Source organism: Dromiciops gliroides, chromosome 4, assembly GCF_019393635.1.
Source record: "Dromiciops gliroides isolate mDroGli1 chromosome 4, mDroGli1.pri, whole genome shotgun sequence".
Classification (NCBI taxonomy): Eukaryota; Metazoa; Chordata; class Mammalia; order Microbiotheria; family Microbiotheriidae; genus Dromiciops; species Dromiciops gliroides.
Genome location: NC_057864.1, coordinates 51,950,800 through 51,974,077, shown reverse-complemented (window position 1 = coordinate 51,974,077; position 23,278 = coordinate 51,950,800). Strand labels below are relative to the sequence as shown.

General features: G+C 37.1%; 1 protein-coding gene across 1 annotated transcript in view; it reads right to left on the bottom strand.

The window, feature by feature from the left end:
* ADGRL4 (adhesion G protein-coupled receptor L4) overlaps positions 1-23,278 on the bottom strand; it is a 143,057-nt gene that overhangs the window by 16,047 nt on the left and 103,732 nt on the right. Inside the window, exons 10-13 of the mRNA XM_044000054.1 lie at positions 17,543-17,716; positions 15,072-15,275; positions 11,929-12,149; positions 10,737-10,803 (exon numbers count right to left, since the gene is read on the bottom strand). Of these exons, the coding sequence (XP_043855989.1) occupies positions 10,737-10,803; positions 11,929-12,149; positions 15,072-15,275; positions 17,543-17,716 (666 nt within the window). The remainder of the gene's footprint in view (positions 1-10,736; positions 10,804-11,928; positions 12,150-15,071; positions 15,276-17,542; positions 17,717-23,278) is intronic.

Here is a 23,278-nt window from a genome sequence, read left to right as displayed (position 1 = left end):
TTAAGTGTCTGAGGCTGGATTTGAACCCAGGTACTCCTGACTCCAGGGCTGGTGCTCTATCCACTACGCCACCTAGCTGCCCCACGGGTTCATTTTTAAGAGTGTTTTGTTATTGCAGATGGAAAGAAGCTATAGGCTGAAGGTAGGGCAAAAAATAAGGTGAAAGAGTGGACATCTATGAAAAGTATTAATAGGAAAAGTAATCTTCTATTTGACGATGAAGTGGATGGTCGTGAAAAAGCCTTGGGAATAAGACAAAGACAATGATAAATATTGATGTATATGGGAGATATTTGAGCAGGGCTTAGTTTTGTACCCGAGTTCCTAAAAGATAATCATAACTTAAGAGCAATTTTAGTTACAAAAATTTCAGGCATCTAGGCTAGACTGAAAAGATGGGGAAGTAGGAGGGTAATGAGTGATTTTTAAACAGCATTTGAGACAACCTAAACCAATTGGCATAGAAAAGGAGGCTGATCTTTCTTGTATCGTTTAGTAAAGCCAACTTTGTAATATTTAAAGTTATGATCAAAGCATTTTGCACATAAAAATACATCAAATGATACAGCAAAAAGATCTGCACAAAATACTATTCAGAATAAAAACATACCATGCTATGTTAAACATTTTTTTCTAACTTTTAAAAATGTTTTGATATTTCTTTTCTAATTTTAATTTTTACCCTAACCCTATGAGTTTCACAAATGAAGAATCAAAGACAGATTAGGGAAGTTACGTCCTAAAGTTTATCAAATGACATAATGAGACAGTAGGATTAGGGACAGGATCTTTTAATTGCCATTCCAGTGCCTTCTTTAGTTCACTCTGCTCGTTCATTTCCTTGATGGTGTACTACAATAAACAATCATTTAGTAGGTGCCCACTAAGTACTAGGCATAGGTCTAGTGTTAGAAAAATATCTCTAATGAATAAGCATAATCTAAGTACAATTTTAAGGAATTTTTCAGGAATTTAGGAAATGAAGAAAGTGCATACCGGATATTGACCTTTCAAGGTAAATACTTACTATGGCCTTAGACCTTAGTATGACCATGCATGATCTTCAAAGACTAACCAAAGGCAAGACCAGATTAGAAGCAGTGTAAAAGGCAGAAAACTGAGAAAAAGGTACAAATCATTTTGGTCCTGAGAAAATGTAGAGAAATCTCTACAAGCAAAGAAAAACCTCAGAATGAAAGGTACAAAACAAGAAAACAATTTCATAAGCATTTGTTAAGTACCCCCAAGTATACTAGCCAGTACTTTTCAAAGGAGGTTGCAAGCAAAGACAGAGTCTTTTCAGTGAAAGACCTTCCAATTGAGTTGGGAAGTCATGTAAAAGATTCTAAGACTATAGAAAAATAACTCTCAGCCACTGCATATAGACAATTAGCCAGGCCTATAATTGAATAACAACATGAGGGAGGGCTGGGCTGCCTTTGGACAACAACACAGTTCTTTTAATGTCCCCAAGATTCTCTCTGAAATAAAAGTTCATCTTTTTTAATAGCAATATCATTGCAGTGAAGCTGTATTGTAACTGTTTTGTCATTGTAGACAGATACAAGTAGTAGACTGAGGTTTGGACAAGGAGCAAAGGTGAAAGAGCGGACATCTATCAAAGAAAGTAAGTCAATTGCCATTTAACAATGGAGAGTATAGTGATGAAAGTCATAGAATCTCCAAAGAAATGCAGCTGAGGGATACCCCATGGACAGGATAGAGATACATGATGGGCATAAACAGGTTTCAAACCATTACAAAGGGGGCAGCTAGGTGGCACAGTGGATAGAGAATGGGCCCTGGAGTCAGGAGTACCTGAGTTCAAATCCGACCTCAGAAACTTAACACTTACTAGCTGTGTGACCCTCGGCAAGTCACTTAACCCCAATTGCCTCACTAAAAAAACCAAAAAAACCCAAAAAACCAAAACAAACCATTACAAAGAATTCCATGGGAGAAACAGACTGGTGGTGGTAGTGATGATGACGATGAGGATGATGATATCTAGCACTTTAAGGTTTGCAAAATATCATACTTATATTATCTCATCCTAAGTTCACAAAAACCTTGTGAGGGGGGTGCTATTATTATCCTCATTTTACAGATGAGGAAACTGAGGCTAAAAGATGTTGTTACTTGCCCCCAGGGTCACACAGTCTATAAGTGTCTGAGACCAGATTTGAACTCATGGAAATGAGTCTTGACTCCATACAAGATGTTTTATCCACTGCACCACCTAGCTGTTCACTAGGGGTCTATCCAATGTGAAGGAGCCCTTCTTCTAGTGCCCTTGATATTTTCTAGTTGCCCTTGGAACATACAGGCCATCTACTAGTTATCCTTCACTATTTCCATATGGACAAACCTTTTCCTTTTCTGTTCATTCATTTCTTTGATGGTATCCTCCACTCTAATACACAACTTTGGTGGCACTCTAGGTAAGAGCGCTGAAATTGGAGTAAAAATACTATATTTTGAATCCTTTCTCAGTTTCCTCATCTGTAAAGTGAGCCAGAGAGGGATATGGAAAACCACTTGAATATTTTTTTTTTTTTTGCCAAAAGAACCCCAAATGGGATCACGAAGAGTTGGACACAACTGAATCACTGAACAACAATGAAATAGAAAAGAGTAGGATATAGGATGGGCAAAGTTGACAATGGTCTCTACAATGATGAGATCATTGTGCCATTTGTATATTGAAGTTTATGAGTATGAGGTCACTATTTCACCTACAGGCCACACAGTAGGTGCTGAGGAAGCTTGGGTTCCAGGAAAAATTATCCTGACATACTCTTAGTCCCATGATGTCTTGGTGAAGGAAGTGGAAAGCAAGGCGTTTATTAAAGGTTGTAGAAAAAAAAAAGCTGTTGACAGCAATAAATAGATAGAATTACTCTACTAGTGACAAAAAACTGTAGGGATACTGAAAAGCATTTCACAGGAAAGTCCTCCCATAAACAGGTCTAGTAACACATGACAAGAAGCATGAGCTTAATCAAAAGTCTCAAAAGACTAGAGTACTAAACTCATTTTTCAGCCTGAATTCTCTGAGAGAAATTAAGGAAATGAAAAGGAATTTGAAAAATTAGTTCTAACAGAGGCTCTGCAAAAATAGATATTGATAGAAACCAAATAAGAAAATACTTCAAAGACCTGAGCATATACAAATCAGCAAGTCTGGCTGGCCTGCTCACAGGAATATTAGGGATCTTAGCAAATACAATAGCAGTTCTGTGCATGATGTTCTTGGCAAGTACTTTTAAAAAACCTCATTTAGAACTGGGAAGAGAGCATGGGATGCCAGACTAGCTTTTCTTCTTTCTTCAACAAGATAGGAAAGGAGCAAGCTTGACATTTATTCTAAGTAAAATAACAGACTAGATGTTATCGGAGGAACATGTAAGAACATCAAGAGGATGATGGGAGTGATAGGAATTATTCTTGAGCTTTATTCTGCAATTTCTGTGTCTTTCTGCACTTACCTGGGAGTTGTGTGGGGAATTTAGGAGGTGGGGATGGGGAGGAGGAGTTCTAAGCATCCAAACCAGGCTCATTCCTTTTATCCTCTTGCTTTCTCTGGATGACACAGGAAAACTTCTCTATCATATTTTGGGTGATATCATTACAAAACTTACCTGCAATCACAATCAGTTATATAATAGGGAAAGGGAAGAAGCATTAAAAGTCCAAATCTGGCCTCAGACACTTACCAGCTGTGTGATCCTCAGCAAGTCACTTATCCTGTTTGCCTCAGTTTCCACATCTGTAAAATGATCTAGATAAGGAAATGGCAAACCACTCCAGTATCTTTGCCAGGAAACCCCCAACTGGGGTCCCAGAAAGTCAGACATGATTGAAAAATGACTTAATTTTAACACCATGTTCCAGGTACTGTGCTAAATGCTTCATAAATATTATTTCATTTTATCCCCACAACAAGGGAGGTAGGTGCTGTTATGATTTCAATTTTGTAGTTGTGGTTGAGAAATCTGAGACAAACACAAGTTAAGTGACTTTTCTAGTGTCACACAGTTAATAAATGTTTGAGGATATATTTGAACTCAGGTCTTCCTAACTCTTGGCCCTATGCCTTATCCACTGTGCCACAATAATTTTCCTTCACTCTGCTTCTGCACTGTAGCACCACATTGATCAAGAGATCATAATGGCCTTTATTAAGTCCAATATAACAGAGACTCAGTTAGAAGGGATTTCCAAGAGCATCTCATCCATCCTAAGGATTATTAGATTCCAGATTGAGTGCTAAAAGAGACTAATAGTCCATATAGTGGTCCAGCCCATAGATTTAAATATTGTAGATTTAGAGCTGAAAGGGTCTCCCAGAAGCCATGTACTCCAACCCCCTCATTTTTCATATGGGGGATCCAAGTCCAGCATGTGTAAATAATTCATTCATGATCACAGAAGTGATAAGTGGCAGGGATAAGATTTGAGTTCAAGTCTTCTAGTTGTGAATTAATTTCATACCATGCTGACTCTCTCAGGTTCAGCCCAAGAATCTTCTCTATTACACACCCAAGAAGTAGTGAGCCATTCATTTTTTGGACCTTATAATAATGGGTAATATGTATATGGTGCTTGCACCATATAAGCAAAGTGCTTCATATACATTACCTTATTACATCCTTACAATATCTATGTGAAGTAGGTGCTGTCACCATTGTCAACATTCTACATTCAAGAAAAAGTGACCCTGAGATGGAAAGAATTTTCTAAGGGCCACACAGTATGTACATATGTGAGGTGAGCTTGAACCCATATTTTCCTGATTCCAATCTGGCACTGGGTACTTCCATTATATCACATATTATCTTAGCGAGGAGGTACTTTTGCCACCTAAGGCTGCCCATTCAACTTCTGGATAGTCTGCTAGGCTGTTTTTTCCCTTTTTCATTTATCTATCCTAAACCTGTCTATGTAATTTGTACACATCACTCCTCATTCGGCCCTCTAAGGAAAATAGAACAAATCTAATTCATCTTCCATGACTCTCTGAATACCTGAAGGAAGCTATCATGCCACCATCTTCATGTCTTCTCTTCTTTGGATTTAGCACCTCCAGGTCCTTAAAACGAACTTTCCATGGGGTTATCTCAAGACCTTTTATCATACTGGATTATTCTTTACTGGATGCTCTCCCACTTATTTATTCCTTTCCTAAAGTGTGGACCCCAGAACTTAATATGAAAAAAATCTGTGAGACACAAGGAGATTTCCTTATATGCTTTGACCAATTAATTTACACAGTTATTACACTTTTATGTAGTTATGATATTATGTATCCCAAAGAATTTCTCAGGAACAGTGCTTCCAGTTAGGAAACACCCCTGAGTTTAGAAAAAAACATTAGAAACCACAAATGTATTATTTATTCTAAGTTTTCATTTATTCTACCTACTTTCTCCCATTCAAACAACCTATTATTTAAGAAAAGATGAACCACTGGTGAGGAGGAGCAAATCATAAAATGTCAAGGTCATTCAGTCATTGTCAAAAAACATGGAAAGCAAGCATTGAGCCGTTTGAAAGTACAAAGTGTCGGGGGAAGGTCAAAATATCGGAGCTCTCTGAATCATTGAGGTCATCCCACAAACAACAGAATAAATAAAATACCACCAGATTAAAACAATGTAATTAAAATGTTAAGGTGGTTAACCACAACCTTTCAGAATTTACAGTGGGTCATGTTTCTAATTCAATTTTAATATGATCACCAAAGCACACTGCATTATACACAAACTGTGATTGAAATTCTTTTTCATCTTATTTTTCGAAAACTGCACGAATGCATACAATGTAATTTAGGAAATTCAGTTAGTAACACTTTCCAACATTGAATGGGGTAGTAGAAAGAGGTCATGATTTGGAGTTAAAGGAATTTTTGCTACTCACTACCTGTGTGAATTTGGACAAATTACTGCACATATCTGGCCCTCAGTTTCTTGATTTGAAAAATGAGAAGGTTGGATAAGAGGACTACTAATGTTTTTTTTAAGATCCAGTCTCTTCTATCTCTGCCTCAAAATGTGTCTGTTCTAATTAGTTTATTAGAATAATCATACCAGTCATCTTCTGGTGATGTTAAAAGGCTGAGAATCATGGAAGACGACAATCTCTGAAGCATTAATTTTGAGGCCAATTCAATGGGCAATGGGGAGCTAACAATGGCCATGAGTATAAACAAGGAATTATACAAGAGAAATGGTATAAAACTGCCACCAAAAACATATGATTGGGGCAGCTAGGTGGCACAGTGGATAGAGCACTGGCCCTGGAGTCAGGAGGACCTGATTTCAAATCTGGCCTCGGACATTTAACACTTATTAGCTGTGTGACTCTAAGCAAGTCATTTAACCCCAATTGCCTCACCAAAAACCCAAACCAAACCAAAACAAAACCCCCAAAACAAACAACAACAACAACAACAACAAAAACCAAAAAACATATGATCAAAAAAGAATATGGGCTGATCCCATGGCAAGAACAAGAGCAAGAGAGATAACTGATAGGGCAGGAATGCTCCACTGGTATTTTAATAGTGCCAAGAGAATGCATGGAAAACCTTCAGTATATTGGGAGAACCCATGTACCTAACTTATAGGAGGACATGAGCTATCATCACCAAGGATGGACAGGTACATTTAGGCCAAGATCTGGATCACTGGAGAGAGCCCAGATACACTGGAGCATTTGAGAATGTCAAAGCAAATGCTGACATTGTCAGGGTGTTAAGGCTGTAAATTAGTTAGGTCTCAACATATGCAGAGTGGTAAAAAAGGAATGAAAAGATCCAGACTTGGTGAGAAGTAGATAAGGAACTGCAAGATCGAGAATTAAAAAAAGGGATAGGAATGATCACACAGACAACTGCTCACTTGCAGAGGCGATGACAAACTCAAAGAAATGATTATTTTTTTAATAGACAGACTTTTTTGGCCAACACTTAATTAGTATTTGTCTCAGTCAAGCAAATACTATTCTTCAATGTTGAAAGCATCTATGAGAAACTTCAATTTCTTTTTAAAAATGAAATTATTTTCACAAACTGTTTCTTCACACTTCTATACTTTGATCTAATCGGCAGTATGGTTAAAATTGTTTCAGTAATAAAGATTAGAAATATGAGAAGGAAGAAATAAATTGTGTAAATTATCTTCAGTTTGCAGCTTGCTTTACAAAGGTTTACAAACCTCTTTCTTGTACTACTCCATCTTTCAAATGCATGACCTGCTTCTTTTCATGTCTGGTTGCAATCTTAAAATGACAAAAGGCATCATTCTCAGATAGGATCAACTGGGCCACTGGTTTACACTTCAGAATTAAAAGAGATCCTTCATATTAATGAGCAAACACCTCAGGAAGCAGGGTTACCACTCAAGAAATCAAAGCATAATGGAGCTTAGACTCCAGATGGGAAACATGGGAGTAGTTTGAGTTTAGTTACTGAAGTAGATTAAAAGAAGGCTGGATATTTGGGGGATGGTTGGGTAGGAAGGAAAGACTTTGAGGTGCAGAAGCCATCAGCACAAATTAGCTTTGTTCTTAGTCATTCTATTGAATGTCTCAGATACATTTTACTTTTTAATCCCCAAACACAAATATCACAGGGATTCATTCATTAGAGCCAGCAAGTACCATTTACAAAAGCTTGTTTCTTCCTATTTATTTTTTATTCTTTCTATTTAGAGGGAATGAAAACTCTCTTTGGAGAAATGATGGCAGCCATTTGATAGACAGTTCAGTAATAGCATAGTGGTTTCCTTATATCTGACCAGTATAATGCTATGTATATAGTCCATGGTATTCATCCCTTATGTTGGGGGACAAAAGCAAACTTGAACAATGCCAACAATGATGGATTTATACTTGATTTATATTGACTCTTATGGTTCGCTAGGGAATGAAACCATTGTCTTTTAAGGGATCCCAGCCTTTTTCTCAAGTCTTTTCTCCCCTAACTTTAAATTAATCTCTGGAATAATGATTCTGATGGATAGTCTTAAGGTCTACCCAGATCCTCCAAAAAACCCTTGAAAGAAAAAAAAAATTCTTGGAGGAGTTAAGATCAAGGAACAACAAAGCACAACTGGAATAAGAGATGTTATTTTTAAAAAGGGGTAAGAGTAAGAAAAAAAAGGTGGATTGGTCATATGGCAAGATAGAAAACAGGCAAGCTATGATATCTACTGATACCATTTTGATGTTTAGAGAACTCAAGGGAAGCCCATAATGCATTGGGTTGACACCTCTGTGGCAGACCTATGGAGGGAAAAATAGGCAAGTCATAGAGAAAGGGTAGGCTCAAATGAGTTGCAGTGTGCACATTCGAAAATAGCCACACCAATGAGATCAGAGATTAATTGAGCATTTGAAGACTCAAACAAATGCTTCTAAGCCTTTAAGGATTTAGAATGCAATTTTTGTAATTTTAAAAAGATCTTTCCATGTGAATATCTGAAAGCATAGATGTCCATCATTATAAATACACATATATTTATAGAAATGTATATAGTAGGTAAACATATACATCAATAATTTATATCATATATATACATGTATGCATACACTATGAAATTACTTGAGTACAGGGGTTATTAGCTGGTCTATAGATAGGTTTCAGAGGGTGTATGAATCTGGGGAAAATGACTTCTTAATTTTCACTAACCTCTAATTGAATTTGAGTATTTCTTTCAACTATAAATGCAGGTGACAAAATCTGATTTTGAGAAGGGGACTGCAGGCTTCACTGGAATCCAAAAGATCCATGACAATGATTCAGTCAATAAGCATTTATTGTGTCCTTGGTGCCAGGCACTGTGCTAAGTTCTGGGGATACAAAGCAAGGTAAAAGATGGTCCCTGTTTTCAAAGAGTTCCCATTCTAATGGAAGAGACAACATGCAAACAACTGTACAAAGAAGATATGTGTGTGTGCATGTATGATCAATTGGAAATAATAAACAGAGGGAAGGCATTAGAATGAGGAGGGAATGGGACACATAAAAAGGTTAAGAATTTCTGTTGCTGAGAGCAGATAGGTGGCACTATAGTGGATAAAGCACTGGCCCTGGATTCAGGAGGACCTGAGTTCAAATCTGACCTCAGACACTAGACATTTACTAGCTGTGTGATCCTGGGCAAGTCACTTAACCCTCATTGCCCAGAAAAAACCAAAACCAAAAACCAAAACAACTTCTGTTGTAATACAAATTTAGCCATGATTTTCACTTTTGGTTTCTGGTATTTGTTCTTATTCTGAATGGATTAGATGATAAGTGGTGTGCTATGGTGGCTACGAGAAACAAAAAGACCTTGACTCTGTCACATGCTAGTTGTGGGAGTCTAGGCAAGGGAGGCACAGAAGGAGGGATGGGTCTAGAATAAGAAGACCTGGATTTGAATCCCATATCTGCCATTGGCTACCTGTGTGACCTCAAGCCTCCCTAGACCTCCATTCAAGATGTGTAAAATGAGATCCCTGGACTAAATAACCTCTAAGTTCCCTTCTGGGTTTAAATCCCAACCTATGACCAAAATAATTTAACATCTCAAAGCCCCAGGAAATTTCTAAAACTATTGGTTACAAAAGACTTCCCAGTTTTCAGTGGTGAGGGGAATTTTCACATTAGGAATCATCTAAACTGGTGAAATCACAGGTCTAGACAACCTGTCTCCCCCATTCTCTCCCCCTCTCCCCCCCCCCCACTTCCACCCAAATGTCAGGCAGAACTTCCATCCACACAGCCACATTTGAGAAGTGATTTTTTCTGCATTTAAAATACAATTTCCTCATTATAAAACATTTCACTAATCATCTTATTTCTTTCCCATATCCCCACTCCCCAGCAATGGAAAGATGCAGAGTTGGAGGAAATGAGCAAAGAATGTAATAAGATAGCCATCACTCCAAAAGACACAGACCAAAGTTGCCCAAAGGTGTTTCCACCATGCGTTCCCTGATGATCATGCCATTTCCTAATCATTGTCAGACTTCCCACATTCATAGACAGACTATTATAGTCAGAATGGATGCTGAAAACTTCCCGCACTTAGAAATGCTCTTGAGACACATAAAATGTCTTTATTTAGAATGGAACACATAATACCTGCCAAATTTGCAGGTTGGAAACCACTTCCAATAAGAATTAAAAGACCCTCTTTCCAGCTGAAATAGGCCTATCAATAGATGACTTGTCTACCCATGAGAAATAGCGGGTTCTTGTCTCTGACGTTGCAATTTAGTATAAAATAGCTTTTATGATGACAGGGTACATAGGAATGATAAAACTGTAGAGATGACAGTCTAATCTTCAGAGATGACCGATCATCAATAAAAGATTAAGTAACGTAACATCCCAAATGCCAGATTACCAGTCAGTTGGCACACTCCCTGTAGCCATTTCTTCCTGAATAATGCTGAGATACCACAGCAGGAAAATGCTTTTCCTTATAAACTCGAAATGATTCCCTCTTGTCTATTCCATTCCCCCCAAAAAGACAGAAAGGAAAGAATAAAATGAAATGACCTTTGTCAAATGTCTTTTTTTTTTCTGACTGGCAGCTTTAAAAGGCAGAATGATAAGTAATGATCAGAAACATCCCTGCTTTTCTTTTGTTTTTTACACATGGATGTCCTCAGGATAATGATAGTAATTATTAAGGAGCTTGCGATTACTCAAATTTTTAAAAAAAGAAATAAAATACACATACAAGAATGATGAGACATGCCGGTCCTATAAAGCTCCAAATAAAGTTATTTTCTGTGCTGAGCCAACATCTGAAAAGTAAAAATAAAATAAAAATAGATATAGATGATATAGATATACATCAAGATATAGATGCTTCTTATACTTTATACTGCATGACATTGAAAAACACAAAGACTTGGTTCTTTCTAAAAGGCATAATAAACTATTTTAGAGAGGTAGTATGACATTGGAGACAGAGAGCTGGCCTCAAGTACAGGAAGACCTGAATTCAGGTGATGTCTCTGACAAACATAATTTCTGTGGTTCTGAGCAAATCATTTTACCTCTCAGTGCCTCAGGCACCATAAGTTTCACTGGGATTCAATAAATTCCATTGGCTTCCTCTTTCTTCCAGGAGCAAATACAAAATGCTGTCATTCAAAGTCCTTCATAACTTAGCCCCCTCCTTCCTCCCAATGTTTTTACACCTTGCTCCCCAACATGTACCCTTCCATCCAGTGACACTGATCTCCTGGATGTTTGCTCTATATACAAAACACTTTAACTCAGCTTTGGGCATTTTCTCCATCTGCCTTCCATGCTTGGAATGCTCCGCCTCCTCTGCTCCAACTACTGACCTCTCTGGCTTCCTTTAAATCTCAAATAAAATCTTACCTTCTATAGGAAGTCTTCCTTAAACCCTCTTAATTCCTATGCCTTCCATCTTTTAGTTATTTCCTATTTATCCTGTATATAGTTTGCTTTGTGTATATTTGTCTGCATGCTGCTCCTCTGTTGGATTATCAGCTCCTTTGAGGGCAGGGATGGTCTTTGCCTCTTTTGTATCCCCGGTGCCTGGCAGATAGCAGGCATTTAAAAATATTTATTGATGGACTGATGAATAGAAGGAGCTTCCATACTTAGGAGTTCCCTAAAGGAAACCACAGGTCTAGTGCCTATCTTAAGGAAAATGAATGCAAACAACATGTAACATTTATAATTATAGACTTGCCTAGAAGGGTTTCCCAGCACACCAACTACTTCCGATGAAGACAAGGGGAAGGAATTTAATGGGTGTATCAGAACATCCTTTTAAACATGACTTATGGTTGTAAGTATGTTCAATATGAGCAAGCAAAGGGAAATTAGCAGCCCCCCCCAAAAAAAACAATGTCCATGATTAAAGAAACACTTCAATGAAACCAGTCACTTACACTTTTGTTGTCCCATAGTATCTATATCCTAGGGCTGCTGAAAATCCAACCACCACGGCCGGACTGAGGTAGCCAAAAATATAAAAATTCTTGTGTAAGAATCCCTTGTTGTAGATGACACCAACAACGATGAGATAGAGGTGGATGCCTTCAATGCACATCCATGCAAAAGCAGCTAAAAAGAAATAATGTAGCAATCCAGCAATGATTGAACAGAAGAGCTAGAAACCAACCAAAGAAAGGAAGTTGTAAACAAATTTTCACTAGGATTATAGAGTATCACTTTCCCTATTGCCTAGTTATGCCACTTGGCAGCCTGAGTGTGTGAGTTTAACAGCTAGAAACACTTATTTTATATAATAGACTAATAAATAAATACGTGGGAAAAAAGAACAGTTAAAAGTGTCTTAACCTTGGAAAAACTATTTAAAGATTAAAGGATTTATCCTTGGAAGGAATCTTAGAGAGGATGCTGGTGCTGCTGATCTTCATTATAGGAATAGGAACTGGACCTGCAATTTTGTTGTTATAGAGAACTCCCAGGTAAGAAATTCCCTTTGCCAATATAGGTCAGTACTTTCTCCATAATTTACAGTCTTGGAGAATGTCCTGGATCCCTAAGAGGTTAAGAATCCTGATTAGCGGACAGCTAGATGGCACAGTGGATAGAGCACTGGCCCTGGATTCAGGAGTACCTGAGTTCAAATACGGCCTCAGACACTTAATACTTACTAGCTGTGTGACCCTGGGCAAGTCACTTAACCCCAATTGCCTTACTAAAAAAAAAAAAAAAGAATCCTGATTAGTGTGAGAAACAGGTGCAGAGAACCTTCTCAATGAGTTCTTTCAGAGGCAGCTTCAGTATAACAAAAAACTGACCACCTTCTTAATAAGTTATTTCAGAGGCAGCTTTGGTATAACAAAAAGCCTTTATTGCATTCTCATGAGAATGAGCACCCACAGGAAAAAAAAAAAGCAGTAGGTGAATGAGTGCCAATGCTGAAAGCAAGCACCTTGTACTTATCCTATATCCTGCCACAATCAGTCCCTTCCCTGAGCCACCATAGGTTGCTAGGTACAGGTTCACAATCTTCCCGGAAGAGTTATAGCTAAATCCTCCTTGATACATTACCCCTCCCATACACATACACCTTCAAGCAACCCGTGATAGAAAATGGGCTGGAGATTTTACACAAGGGAGGAGAAGTTAATATTAATAAATGTATTAATCAAGCACAGTAGAGACTTGGGTTAACCTTTTATCTACTTTTTCTAGGATACCAGCGAGAGCCTGCTCAAACTGGTTTCTATCTCTAGCTCTGAAAAACTTACTTTTCTCTTTCTTGAGTTGATGTAATTCACTAGATAATATTGCCCTGCTTTTTCCTATATGGGCATGTTTTTTTTTTTTTAGAAGATCTCATGTATCAAGCTATTCTGAGAAGATTTCACCATGTATCAAACTATTACCATTTCTCACACTAGGGTCACACATCATCATTTTAATTGGTATTTATATCTGTGAGATTGGTCAAATACTTTAATACATTTTCTCATTTTATTTCCCACATAACCCTATTGGGTACATGCCATTATGTTCTCTATTTTAAAGATGAGCCACTGACAATTGAAGTTATTTGTCCAGGGTCATATCACTTTTACTTGTCTGAGGTGGGTTTTGAACCAATGTGTCCCTGATTCCCAGTCCAGAGCTCTAAGCACTACACTACACTGCCATAACCAGCTAAACAATCTCATTTTACATATGAAGAAACTGAGACCCAAGGAATTGGAGTGACTTGCCCAAGGTCATGTAGATTGTAAGAGAGAGAATTCAGATGTGTGGGGTTGGCCATAATCACAGACTCTAACTTAGGAAGGACATCAGAGATTAGTGCAACCTCTGACCCTAATTCCCTATATAATATCCTTCACAAGCTGTCAGCTAGTCTTTGCTTAAAGATTTCCAGGGAAGGAAAATCACTACCTCTGAAGTCAACAATCATATTTTTGAAAAGTTCTGTTAGGAAGTTTTTTTGTTTATTTCCCCTTCTTCCATTGAGCTGAATTTTTCTTCTCTGCAACTTAAACCCATTGCTTGTCATTCTCCCTTCTGGGGCTAAGCAGAATGATCTAATCTTACTCCCAAATCCATTTTTCATATTCTTGAAGGCACTATCACATATTCACTAACTCTTATCCTCTCAAGGTTAGTTATCCCTAGTTCCTTCAGTTCATTCTCAAATGTCACAGCACCCTCTCCTCTCTCACTATCTGTATTCTCCTTGACACATAGTAGTTTAGCAAAGTATCACTTCAAATGAAGGGTCAGACTGAAATATTCCAAATGTAGCCTGACCAGAGGAGAGGACAGGAGTCACATTTCTTATTATGATTATCATTTTTTAAAAGTGCACCAAGATTATGTTAGGGTTTTTTATGGTTGCCATGAAATACTGTGGTCTGATATTGGGCTTGTAGTATACTAAAATCCTAAGATCCTACTCAACAAGTCACTGTCTAGTCATGCCTCCTCAATCCTATATTTGTGGAACTGATATTTTAAAGGCCAGTGGAAAAATTTACATTTATGCCTCTTAAATTTAATCTCATTAGATATGACCCGTCATTTTAACTTGTCAAAATCTTTTTGGATCCTATGTCATTCAGTATATTACCTCTCTCTTTTAGCTTTGTTTTCATTAGATAATTTGGTAAATACACTATCTATGCTTTAATCCACATCACTGACAAAAATATTAGATGACATAAGACCTAGGAGACATCCATGGGAGTCCTCCATTTGAAACCTTTCACGTTGACATTAACCCTTTAGTAATTACTCTTTAGGGTCAATCTTTCATTATGCTGGAAATCTGTTGAACTATAGTCTAGCCCATAATTCTTCATCTTGTCAACAAGAATATTGTTAGAGACTTGAGTGAATGCCTTAATGGCATTTCACAATTGCTGATCTAAAATTATTAATTCAAGGACTGGCTGTGTGTTTTAGTTTTCAATTAACTGGCTTTGGGAGAAAATTATATTCTACAGTTGCTTCATGAGGATGGCAAATGAAGTCAACATCCCTAGCCAATAGCTAGGAGGAAGTTAGAAACACCCCCCAAATGCCAAAGACTTACCTTATTACTATTTGTATTAATTCCAACAAGGAAAACAAGCTCTGCCAGAAAGAGGCAGCAGCAAAGATTCTTGTGAATGGTGGTCCTTGTGCTTTGAATTTCACTAAAAAACCAGAAGGTGAAAATGCACATGGCGAGGCAAACCAATGAAATGATTATTCCAAGTTGAGTGATCCTTGTAAGAATATTGTAATCTTTAATACCCTGAAGACCAAAAATAAGAAAACTCTTAAGAGACTAACTCAATTGCTTGTCATTGGAACCTTAACCAACAATGAACCTCCTTTCTTTTGGTGAAACATTAATCAAAATGGTCACTAGGTAGAGAATGAACATTTTGGTGTTTTTTATAGGCTCTCATATGGTAAATATCAGTTAAAATCATGCAGACCTTAAGCTGTAGGAAAATTAGTGTATTTTTTGTTGTCTATGATGTGAATTAGCATGATTATTTTAAAATATCTTCACCATTATTGGGGTGACAAAGTGGGTAGAGCACTGGCCCCAGAGTTGAGGACCTCAGTTTAAGTCCAGCCCAACACGTTTTTTGCTGTTTGACCCTGAAATTCACTTAATTTCCCACAACCTTATTTTCTTCATCCACAAAATAATACCACTTATCTGACAGGATTGTTATGAGAATCAAAGCAAACAACTTATATAAAGCACTGTGTAAATGGGGTGCTATCTAAATGCTAGCTAGTGTCTTAATAACTTGTCTTTATAATTCTAAAACTATTAATAAATATGTGTGATGCTATTAATTTAAATAAATTTATAAAATGTTACAAAAACATTTTTCTTTTTGTTAAGCCAAGCAGAGATTAATTTAAAACATGCTGAATAAAGTTGTTAGGTATACTAAATATACATAATATTAAACATAATTCATATAGCTCAAAGACTTTGAAATTAGTTTGCTTATTTTTTGTAATTAAAGAGATATATCCTATAAGTGTGGTTGCTCTGACTTCTAGGTATCCAGAAAAAAGAACCTTTGAAATATTTGCCTGCACATCAGTTTAGGAAAGACTTAGTTGGTCATAAATTATATCTAAATATAGATTACAAAAATTGACAGAGGGCGGTTAGGTGGCATAGTGGATAAAGCACAGGCCCTGGATTCAGGAGGACCTGAGTTCAAATCTAGCCTCAGACACTTGATACTTACCAGCTATGTGACCCTGGGCAAGTCACTTAACCCTCATTGCCCTGCCTCACCCAAAATATTGGCAGAGACATCCCTCTATTCAATTTAGGTCATGATACAAATTGTGAAATATAAAAAAATTTTATTTTTGATGAATGTTTATCTATGAATCATATAGCACTATTTTAGTGTATAATATCCACATCTACACCTGTACTTGAATTGTGGGGCTACCAAAGCAGCAATTTAATGTGTATTGGGGAGCTCACAGTGTAGAAACTCCCTGCCTCCTTATAAATCAATAAATCATCTTTAATATACAGTTTTGGAGAGTGTTACTTGAAGTCTTGAGAGAACAAGTGATTTGATTATGGCCATTTAGCTTTTAAATGTCATATAGGACTTGGCCCCTATTCTTTATGACTCTATGGCCTGCTGTCTACCCACTAAGTCACACTGCATGCCTCAGCTTCCTTCCCCCTCTCCCTTTCTCTCCCTATCTGTTCCTTCTTTCTATAAGTGTATGACATATAACCCAAATCTTTTCCTTATAAAGACACAGTGTTTCAGAGACATTTAAATAACAATAGCCAATATCAGCCAGCATTTATATTGTACTTAAGTATTTGCAAAATGCTTTACAAATATTATCTCATTTTATTCTCACAACAACTCTGGGAGGTTAGTGGTATCATTATCATGATTTTACACATGAGGAAACTGAGGCAGACAGTGGTTGAGTGACTTGACCTGGGTCATAGAGCTAATTAGTAGCTGAGATAGGACTCAAGCCTTCTTGACTATAGGTCCACTCCTCTCTCCATAACCCCCTCCCCACCAAGTGTGTGTATTTGTATATATATGTATATGCATACACACATATTTGTATATGCATACATACATATATACACATACATGTGCAAATAATTAGTCATATTTTTCTAAAGGTTATTTTTTCCAGGGTAATGAAAGCATTATAGGAGTTCAGTCATAAAAATACCTAGGTTTTAGATATCAAGATATAGGCATCCACAATAATGCAGTAATTTACTGAGGCAGGCTAAGTAAAATCTGACTGGCATTTCTAACAAAGAAATCTGGAATAAGTTATTACATCATTGATGAAATACATCCTGGACATAAGGATCTAGGAATGTGTAGGCTTAAATGCAAGGTTATTTTTGTTCTGAATTTACATGGTGAATTTACCAAAGGAAGAGGGGTGAGATGAAAGCTATATTCTCTTTAGGAACACTAACCTCCCCCACCCCCAAGTCTTATCTTGTTAATACTAAATGGTAAAGACTCCAAATACACTTACAATAGAAACACCTGAAGACATCAGAATAGCAAAATGTGTCAGATGATTACATTTACATGAGGTATGAGTAGAGTTGGAATGCATCAGTTCACAGCCTTCTGTAGACCAGCTGCCATTCATTGTGTCACTTGAATAATTCCAAAAGGCACACTTACTGCTATCCTTCTCTCTAGGCTGAAAAAGAAGTGTACTGTTTTACTGAGGGAGAAAGAAAAGAAATTTCTCATTTACTGTTGGCACATTTGAAATGCAACACTATTATACTCTATGACATCAATGAAGCTGTGGTTTCACTGGTTTGGGCCTTTCTTCCAATGGTACAGTTGTTGATCTTCAACCTTTGGTGTGGCTTTTAGGTTATATGGAGTCCCACTTAAAAATGTATTTTGTAAAATCCACATCAGTGAAGTTGACCTCGAGTAAGGAGACATATTCTAAGAACACATACACCTGGCGACAACATGGTATCTTCGGAGTTAATAAAACCATAATATTCTAGAGGAAATAACTATTAAGCACCTACTTTATACAGCCCTACAGAATATTAAAAAAAAAAGTTCAGATAAGAAATTGGCCTTGATCTTAGAAATGAATTCTGTTTTTTTTTTGTTTTGTTTTGTTTTTTTTTCTTTTGTTGGGCAATTGGGGTTGAGTGACTTGCCCAGGATCACACAGCTAGTAAGTGTCAAGTGTCTGAGGTCACATTTGAACTCAGGTCCTCCTGATTCCAAGGCTGGTGCTTTATCTGCTGCACCACCTAGCTTCCCCTGGCCTTGATCTTAAGGAGTTTGTAGACTAATAGTGCGATGTTACCAACAAAGGCAGAGAAAGAGGAGACATGTGAAGAAGAGAAAGAAGAGAAAAGAAAAAGATGAGGGAGGGGATGAGGAAGGATGTGAGGAAGAAAAATGGTAAATATTATTACTACCATTTTGTAGATGTTTAAACTAAGGTCAGTTTAAGGCTTTGTATCAAATCACACATTTGCTCTTTCCAAGTCCATCTGTTCTTTCTACTCTGTGTCTATATTTTAACATGCTCATCATTTTCTTTTTCTTTTTTTTTAGGCAACTGGGGTTAAGTGACTTGCCCAGGGTCACACAGCTAGTAAGTGTTAATTGTCTGAGGCCAGTTTTGAACCCAGGCCCTCCTGACTCCAGGGCCAGTGCTCTATCCACTGCACCACCTAGCTGCCCCTCATCACTTTCTAAATTATTGCTGAGAAGCATGTTCCATGGAGGTTGGGAAGATGGACTCTGAAATGTCTTAAATATCTTAAAAAAATTCCAAACATGGGAGAGGCAAAGGAATTAGATCTACAAGTGGGATTCCTAAATTATATACTACTCAGAGTTCAGAATGTAAGAGCATTTTTTATTGAAGTAGATTGGCTACTCTGGGAATCCTAAACCCAGGCAAGATGACAACTTCCTTATGAACACAAATGAAAATATTAAACTTTGTACAAAGACCATACATTGATCATTTCATTGCCAATGATTTTTCTGACACCTGGCCTACAAAGTTGCTAATGATATGGTTACTTGAATTTTGAAGCACTTGGGTGAAATAGTTTCTGTAACCTTTATTTTTTTCATTATATTTTCTGTCCTCATACTCTTACTGTATACTGGGAAATGTGTGGTGTGTTGTGTTGTGTGTGTGCATGTGTGTGTGTGTGCATGTGCATGTGTGTTGGTATGTTCATGTTCATGTGGAGTTGCCAATGTGTTGTACTTCAGAGTCTTATGAAAGATTTCCACATTGTGTTGATTTGGCATATTTTAGATATATAGTTGAGAATAAAATATAATTTATTTCTGTAGAATATTAAGTGATCAACTTGCATTTGTTAAGTAACTACTATGTGTAAGGCATTGAATTAGGTACTTGTGATAGAGTACCTAAGTACTTAGACAAACTGTACTCACACACATATATAAAATAAAAAATTCCTATCCTCAAAGAGTTTATATTCTGAATGTCATAGTGTGTGAACAGATGAGTATATATAGAATAAATACAAGGTCATTTTTGAGGGATGGTATAACTAATGGCTGAGTGAGTCAGAAAAGGCATCATTCAGGAGCTAATATTGAGCCAAACTTTGAAAGAAACTAAGGTTTATAAGACGTACAGGTGATAAGGGAATGCATTCTAGATAATTAGGGCAGTTTGTACAAAGGTATGGAGATGGAAGATATCCTGTGTGAAGAAGAATAAAAAGGTTATATAGTCTTAGAAATGGTGATAGTGTAGTCAAGAAGACTAGTGTTCAAGTACTGTCTCTGAAATTTACAAGCTGTGTAACCATGGGCAACTTACTTAAACTCGTGAAGTCCCAAGCTCCTTTCTAAGACTATATATTGCAGACAAGTTGACAGTCTGCTCTAGTGGATGAATTTTTAGTACCAGATAGTCCTCACAAACAATGAAATCACATGACAAGACCACACAAAAAAGATATTTTTAAAGAATCAGTCAACAAGTATTTAAGTATGTACTGTGTGCCAAGAGCTGTGACAAGTATTAGGGATGTTAAGAAGTGGAAGAAAGAGCTCCTACTCTTTAAGACCTCACATTTGCTTCTTAGATTATGCTACTAAGAAGAGGTATGTGTGTTTGATGAAGATAAACTCTTGTATATGTGCCCAGAAACATTTTACATCCTTATTAGGATTTTATAAATAAGTTGAATCAATGATATACAGAGGAAGTTGGGATAAAAATATCTTGGAATATATTAATCCTTTAAACTAAACATTAAAAAACCCTCAAATAATAAATGATAGTGGTAAGGTGGTTGTTGTTCAGTTATTTTTTAGTCATGTCTGACTGCATGTCTCCATTTGGGGTTTTATTGACAAAGATACAGAAGTGATTTTCCATTTTCTTCTCCAGCTCATTTTATAGGTGAAGAAACTGAGGCAAACAGGGTTAAAGGACTTGCTAATAAGTGTCTGGGTCTGGATTTGAACTCAGGAAGATGGGTTTCCAGATTCTAGGGCTGGTCCTCTATCTGCTGCATCAGCTATCTGTTTTTAAAGGTAATCCATTTATAAGATTACCAATATGAAGGTGATTCAATTACTTCCATAGTATAATATCTCATGGGTCTTTGTATAGAGATGTCATATTTTGAGTACTGATAGTTAAATTAATGCTTCTATTATCCAAAAAACACATGATTTTGGCAGCCTCTTTTCCTCTCCTCTCCTCTCCTCTCCTCTCCTCTCCTCTCCTCTCCTCTCCTCTCCTCTCCTCTCCTCTCCTCTCCTCTCCTCTCCTCTCCTCTCCTCTCCTCTCCTCTCCTCTCCTCTCCTCTCCTCTCCTCTCCTCTCCTCTCTTCTCCTCTCCTCTCCTCTCCTCTCCTCTCCTCTCCTCTCCTCTCCTCTCCTCTCCTCTCCTCTCCTCTTGCCATTCCTCTTGCTATTTCTCTTGCCTTCCCATACTTTTTCTCTTCTTTCTCTCTTCTTCTTGTTCTTGTTCTTGTTGTTCCTACTACAGAAGCAAAATGAGGCCAGTCAGGGACAAAGAGTTCATCACCTGTTGGTTAACCTGCTTGGAACAAGTCTCTACCAATAGCAAAGTAGTTTCTAGAACAGAAAACACTTTCTAGAAAATATTTTAAATTCTTTCTGCCTGGCACACAATGACAGACCTTGAGATCCAATGGTAAAACCTTTGAGAAGCTTGTATCTTCTCAATATTTGTCATTTATTTATTTATTTATTTTTGGTGGGGCAATGAGGGTTGTGACTTGTCCAGGGTCACACAGCTAGTAAGTGTTAAGTGTCTGAACTCAGGTCCTCCTGACTCCAGGGCTGGTGTTCTATCCACTGTGCCACCTAGTTGCCCCCGTATCTTCTCAATATTAAGATAAAGCACTGGAGTGGGGTGTTTGGTCAATGGTGACTTGAAAGTTATCAGGGAGGTGAAGGAAATATTTTCATTCCCTGTGTGTGCCAGAGCAAGGAGACTTGTTTCATGGACTGATCAAGTACTTTCCCTCAGAGTGGCCATGAGGGACAAAGAGGAAAGGGGCCCACTATGAAGATGCTTGCAGTTTGTGCCCCTACATGTTACTGAAAATGCAGCAAAATTTGACTGACTTAAAAACATCATCCAAACCAAATCAATAAATACTTTGATATTCAATTACTTCCCTGAGAAAGTGGACACAGGGGAGAACAGCAAAAAAAAAATATGTTGGAAAAAATGGTTTGAGAATTAGAAATGAAAGAGACCAAAGACTTTCAGATGACTCAGAAGCCTCATGTCTGCATATCATGAATATTTTGCTTAAGAAGAATTGGAACAGGTTGGACTTGGCCGGCATGGATATATATCAGAAGGAATGAAATTGATTATATATTAACAGACATGAAATTACTCATTGCTGATGTGGGAATCACTCATGAACTACACTTTCAGTGAAATCATCTGCTAATTAAAGCAAAGGACAAAATTAGCACCATATTGGAAGAAAGGATAAAGGCAAGAAGGCACTAAATGCAATTATAACAACTGTAACCCAACCTATTTAAATGAGCTGTTCATTATTCCAAATGCAAAAAGAATAAAAATAAAGTTTTTGACTTGATTATCCCTATTTCTAAGAGAAATATAGCTAATGTAAACCAGTGACTACAAGGAGGAGATTAAAAGAGTGGTGAAAGGATTTATAACCATTCTCTATGAGAATTGGATATATTGAATGAACATATAGACATATAAAATGGATATAAAGAATAAAACATATAGAATTTTTTTCCCCTGGAGAACAAAGGAATGGTCAGGTGATCATTTGTCTATCTACACCTATAACCTTTGCCAAGGTGCCTAGCATACAATATGTTTTTTATTTTTTAATTTTTTTACAATATATTTTTAATATATTCTTGTTGATTGTTTGCTGGTAGAAGAGAAGATTCTTGTTCAGGTATAAGCTAGATACCAGATGACCTTGAAGTTTCCTCCTAACTCTGAGAATCTATTCTTCTGTTATTGCTAGAAGAAAATAAGGCTGATTTTCTGTTTCTGAAAAAAATCTGTTTTCGTTTCTGAAATTGTTCACACCTTTTTTTCTCAACATGATGTTCCACAATATGTTTAATGTTGCTGATTCCTATTTACTTTCTTTCCAGAACAGTTTGTTTCTCTCCACTCTACGATGTGTTTGTTGATGTACACTGACATATTTTTGTTTGTGTGTAGGCATGCCTGGCCCTTTTGTTATAGCAAATGCATCTTTATTCCCCCATTAAGTATGGAAATGATTGGTCAACTTCAAGTTTCTCCATATGGCTTTACTAAGACATTTTAATCATGTACTAAGATGTTCCTTTATAATAGTACTCTACTCCTGGAAAAATCAAGACATTTTCAACTACTCCATATGTGAGAAGTGGGGAATAAAAATAATAACTGTCATTTATATAGCCTTCTATCTAAATGATCTCATTTTATCCCTAAAACAACTCTTTGATGTAGAGAATACAGGTATGATGATCTCCATTTTATAGAAGAAACTGCACAGTGATAGAAAGGGCAATGCTCATACTGGCTCATCATCTATTTAGAACCAGGAGGGATCTTAAAAGCCATCCAACCTAGCCCCTTCATTTTACAGATTAAGAAACTGAACGCAGACAAGTTAGTATCCTGACCAAAGTCACACAGTAAGTGGAAAAGTTGGGATAAAAAAATAGATTTTCCAACTCTGTTCAATGCATC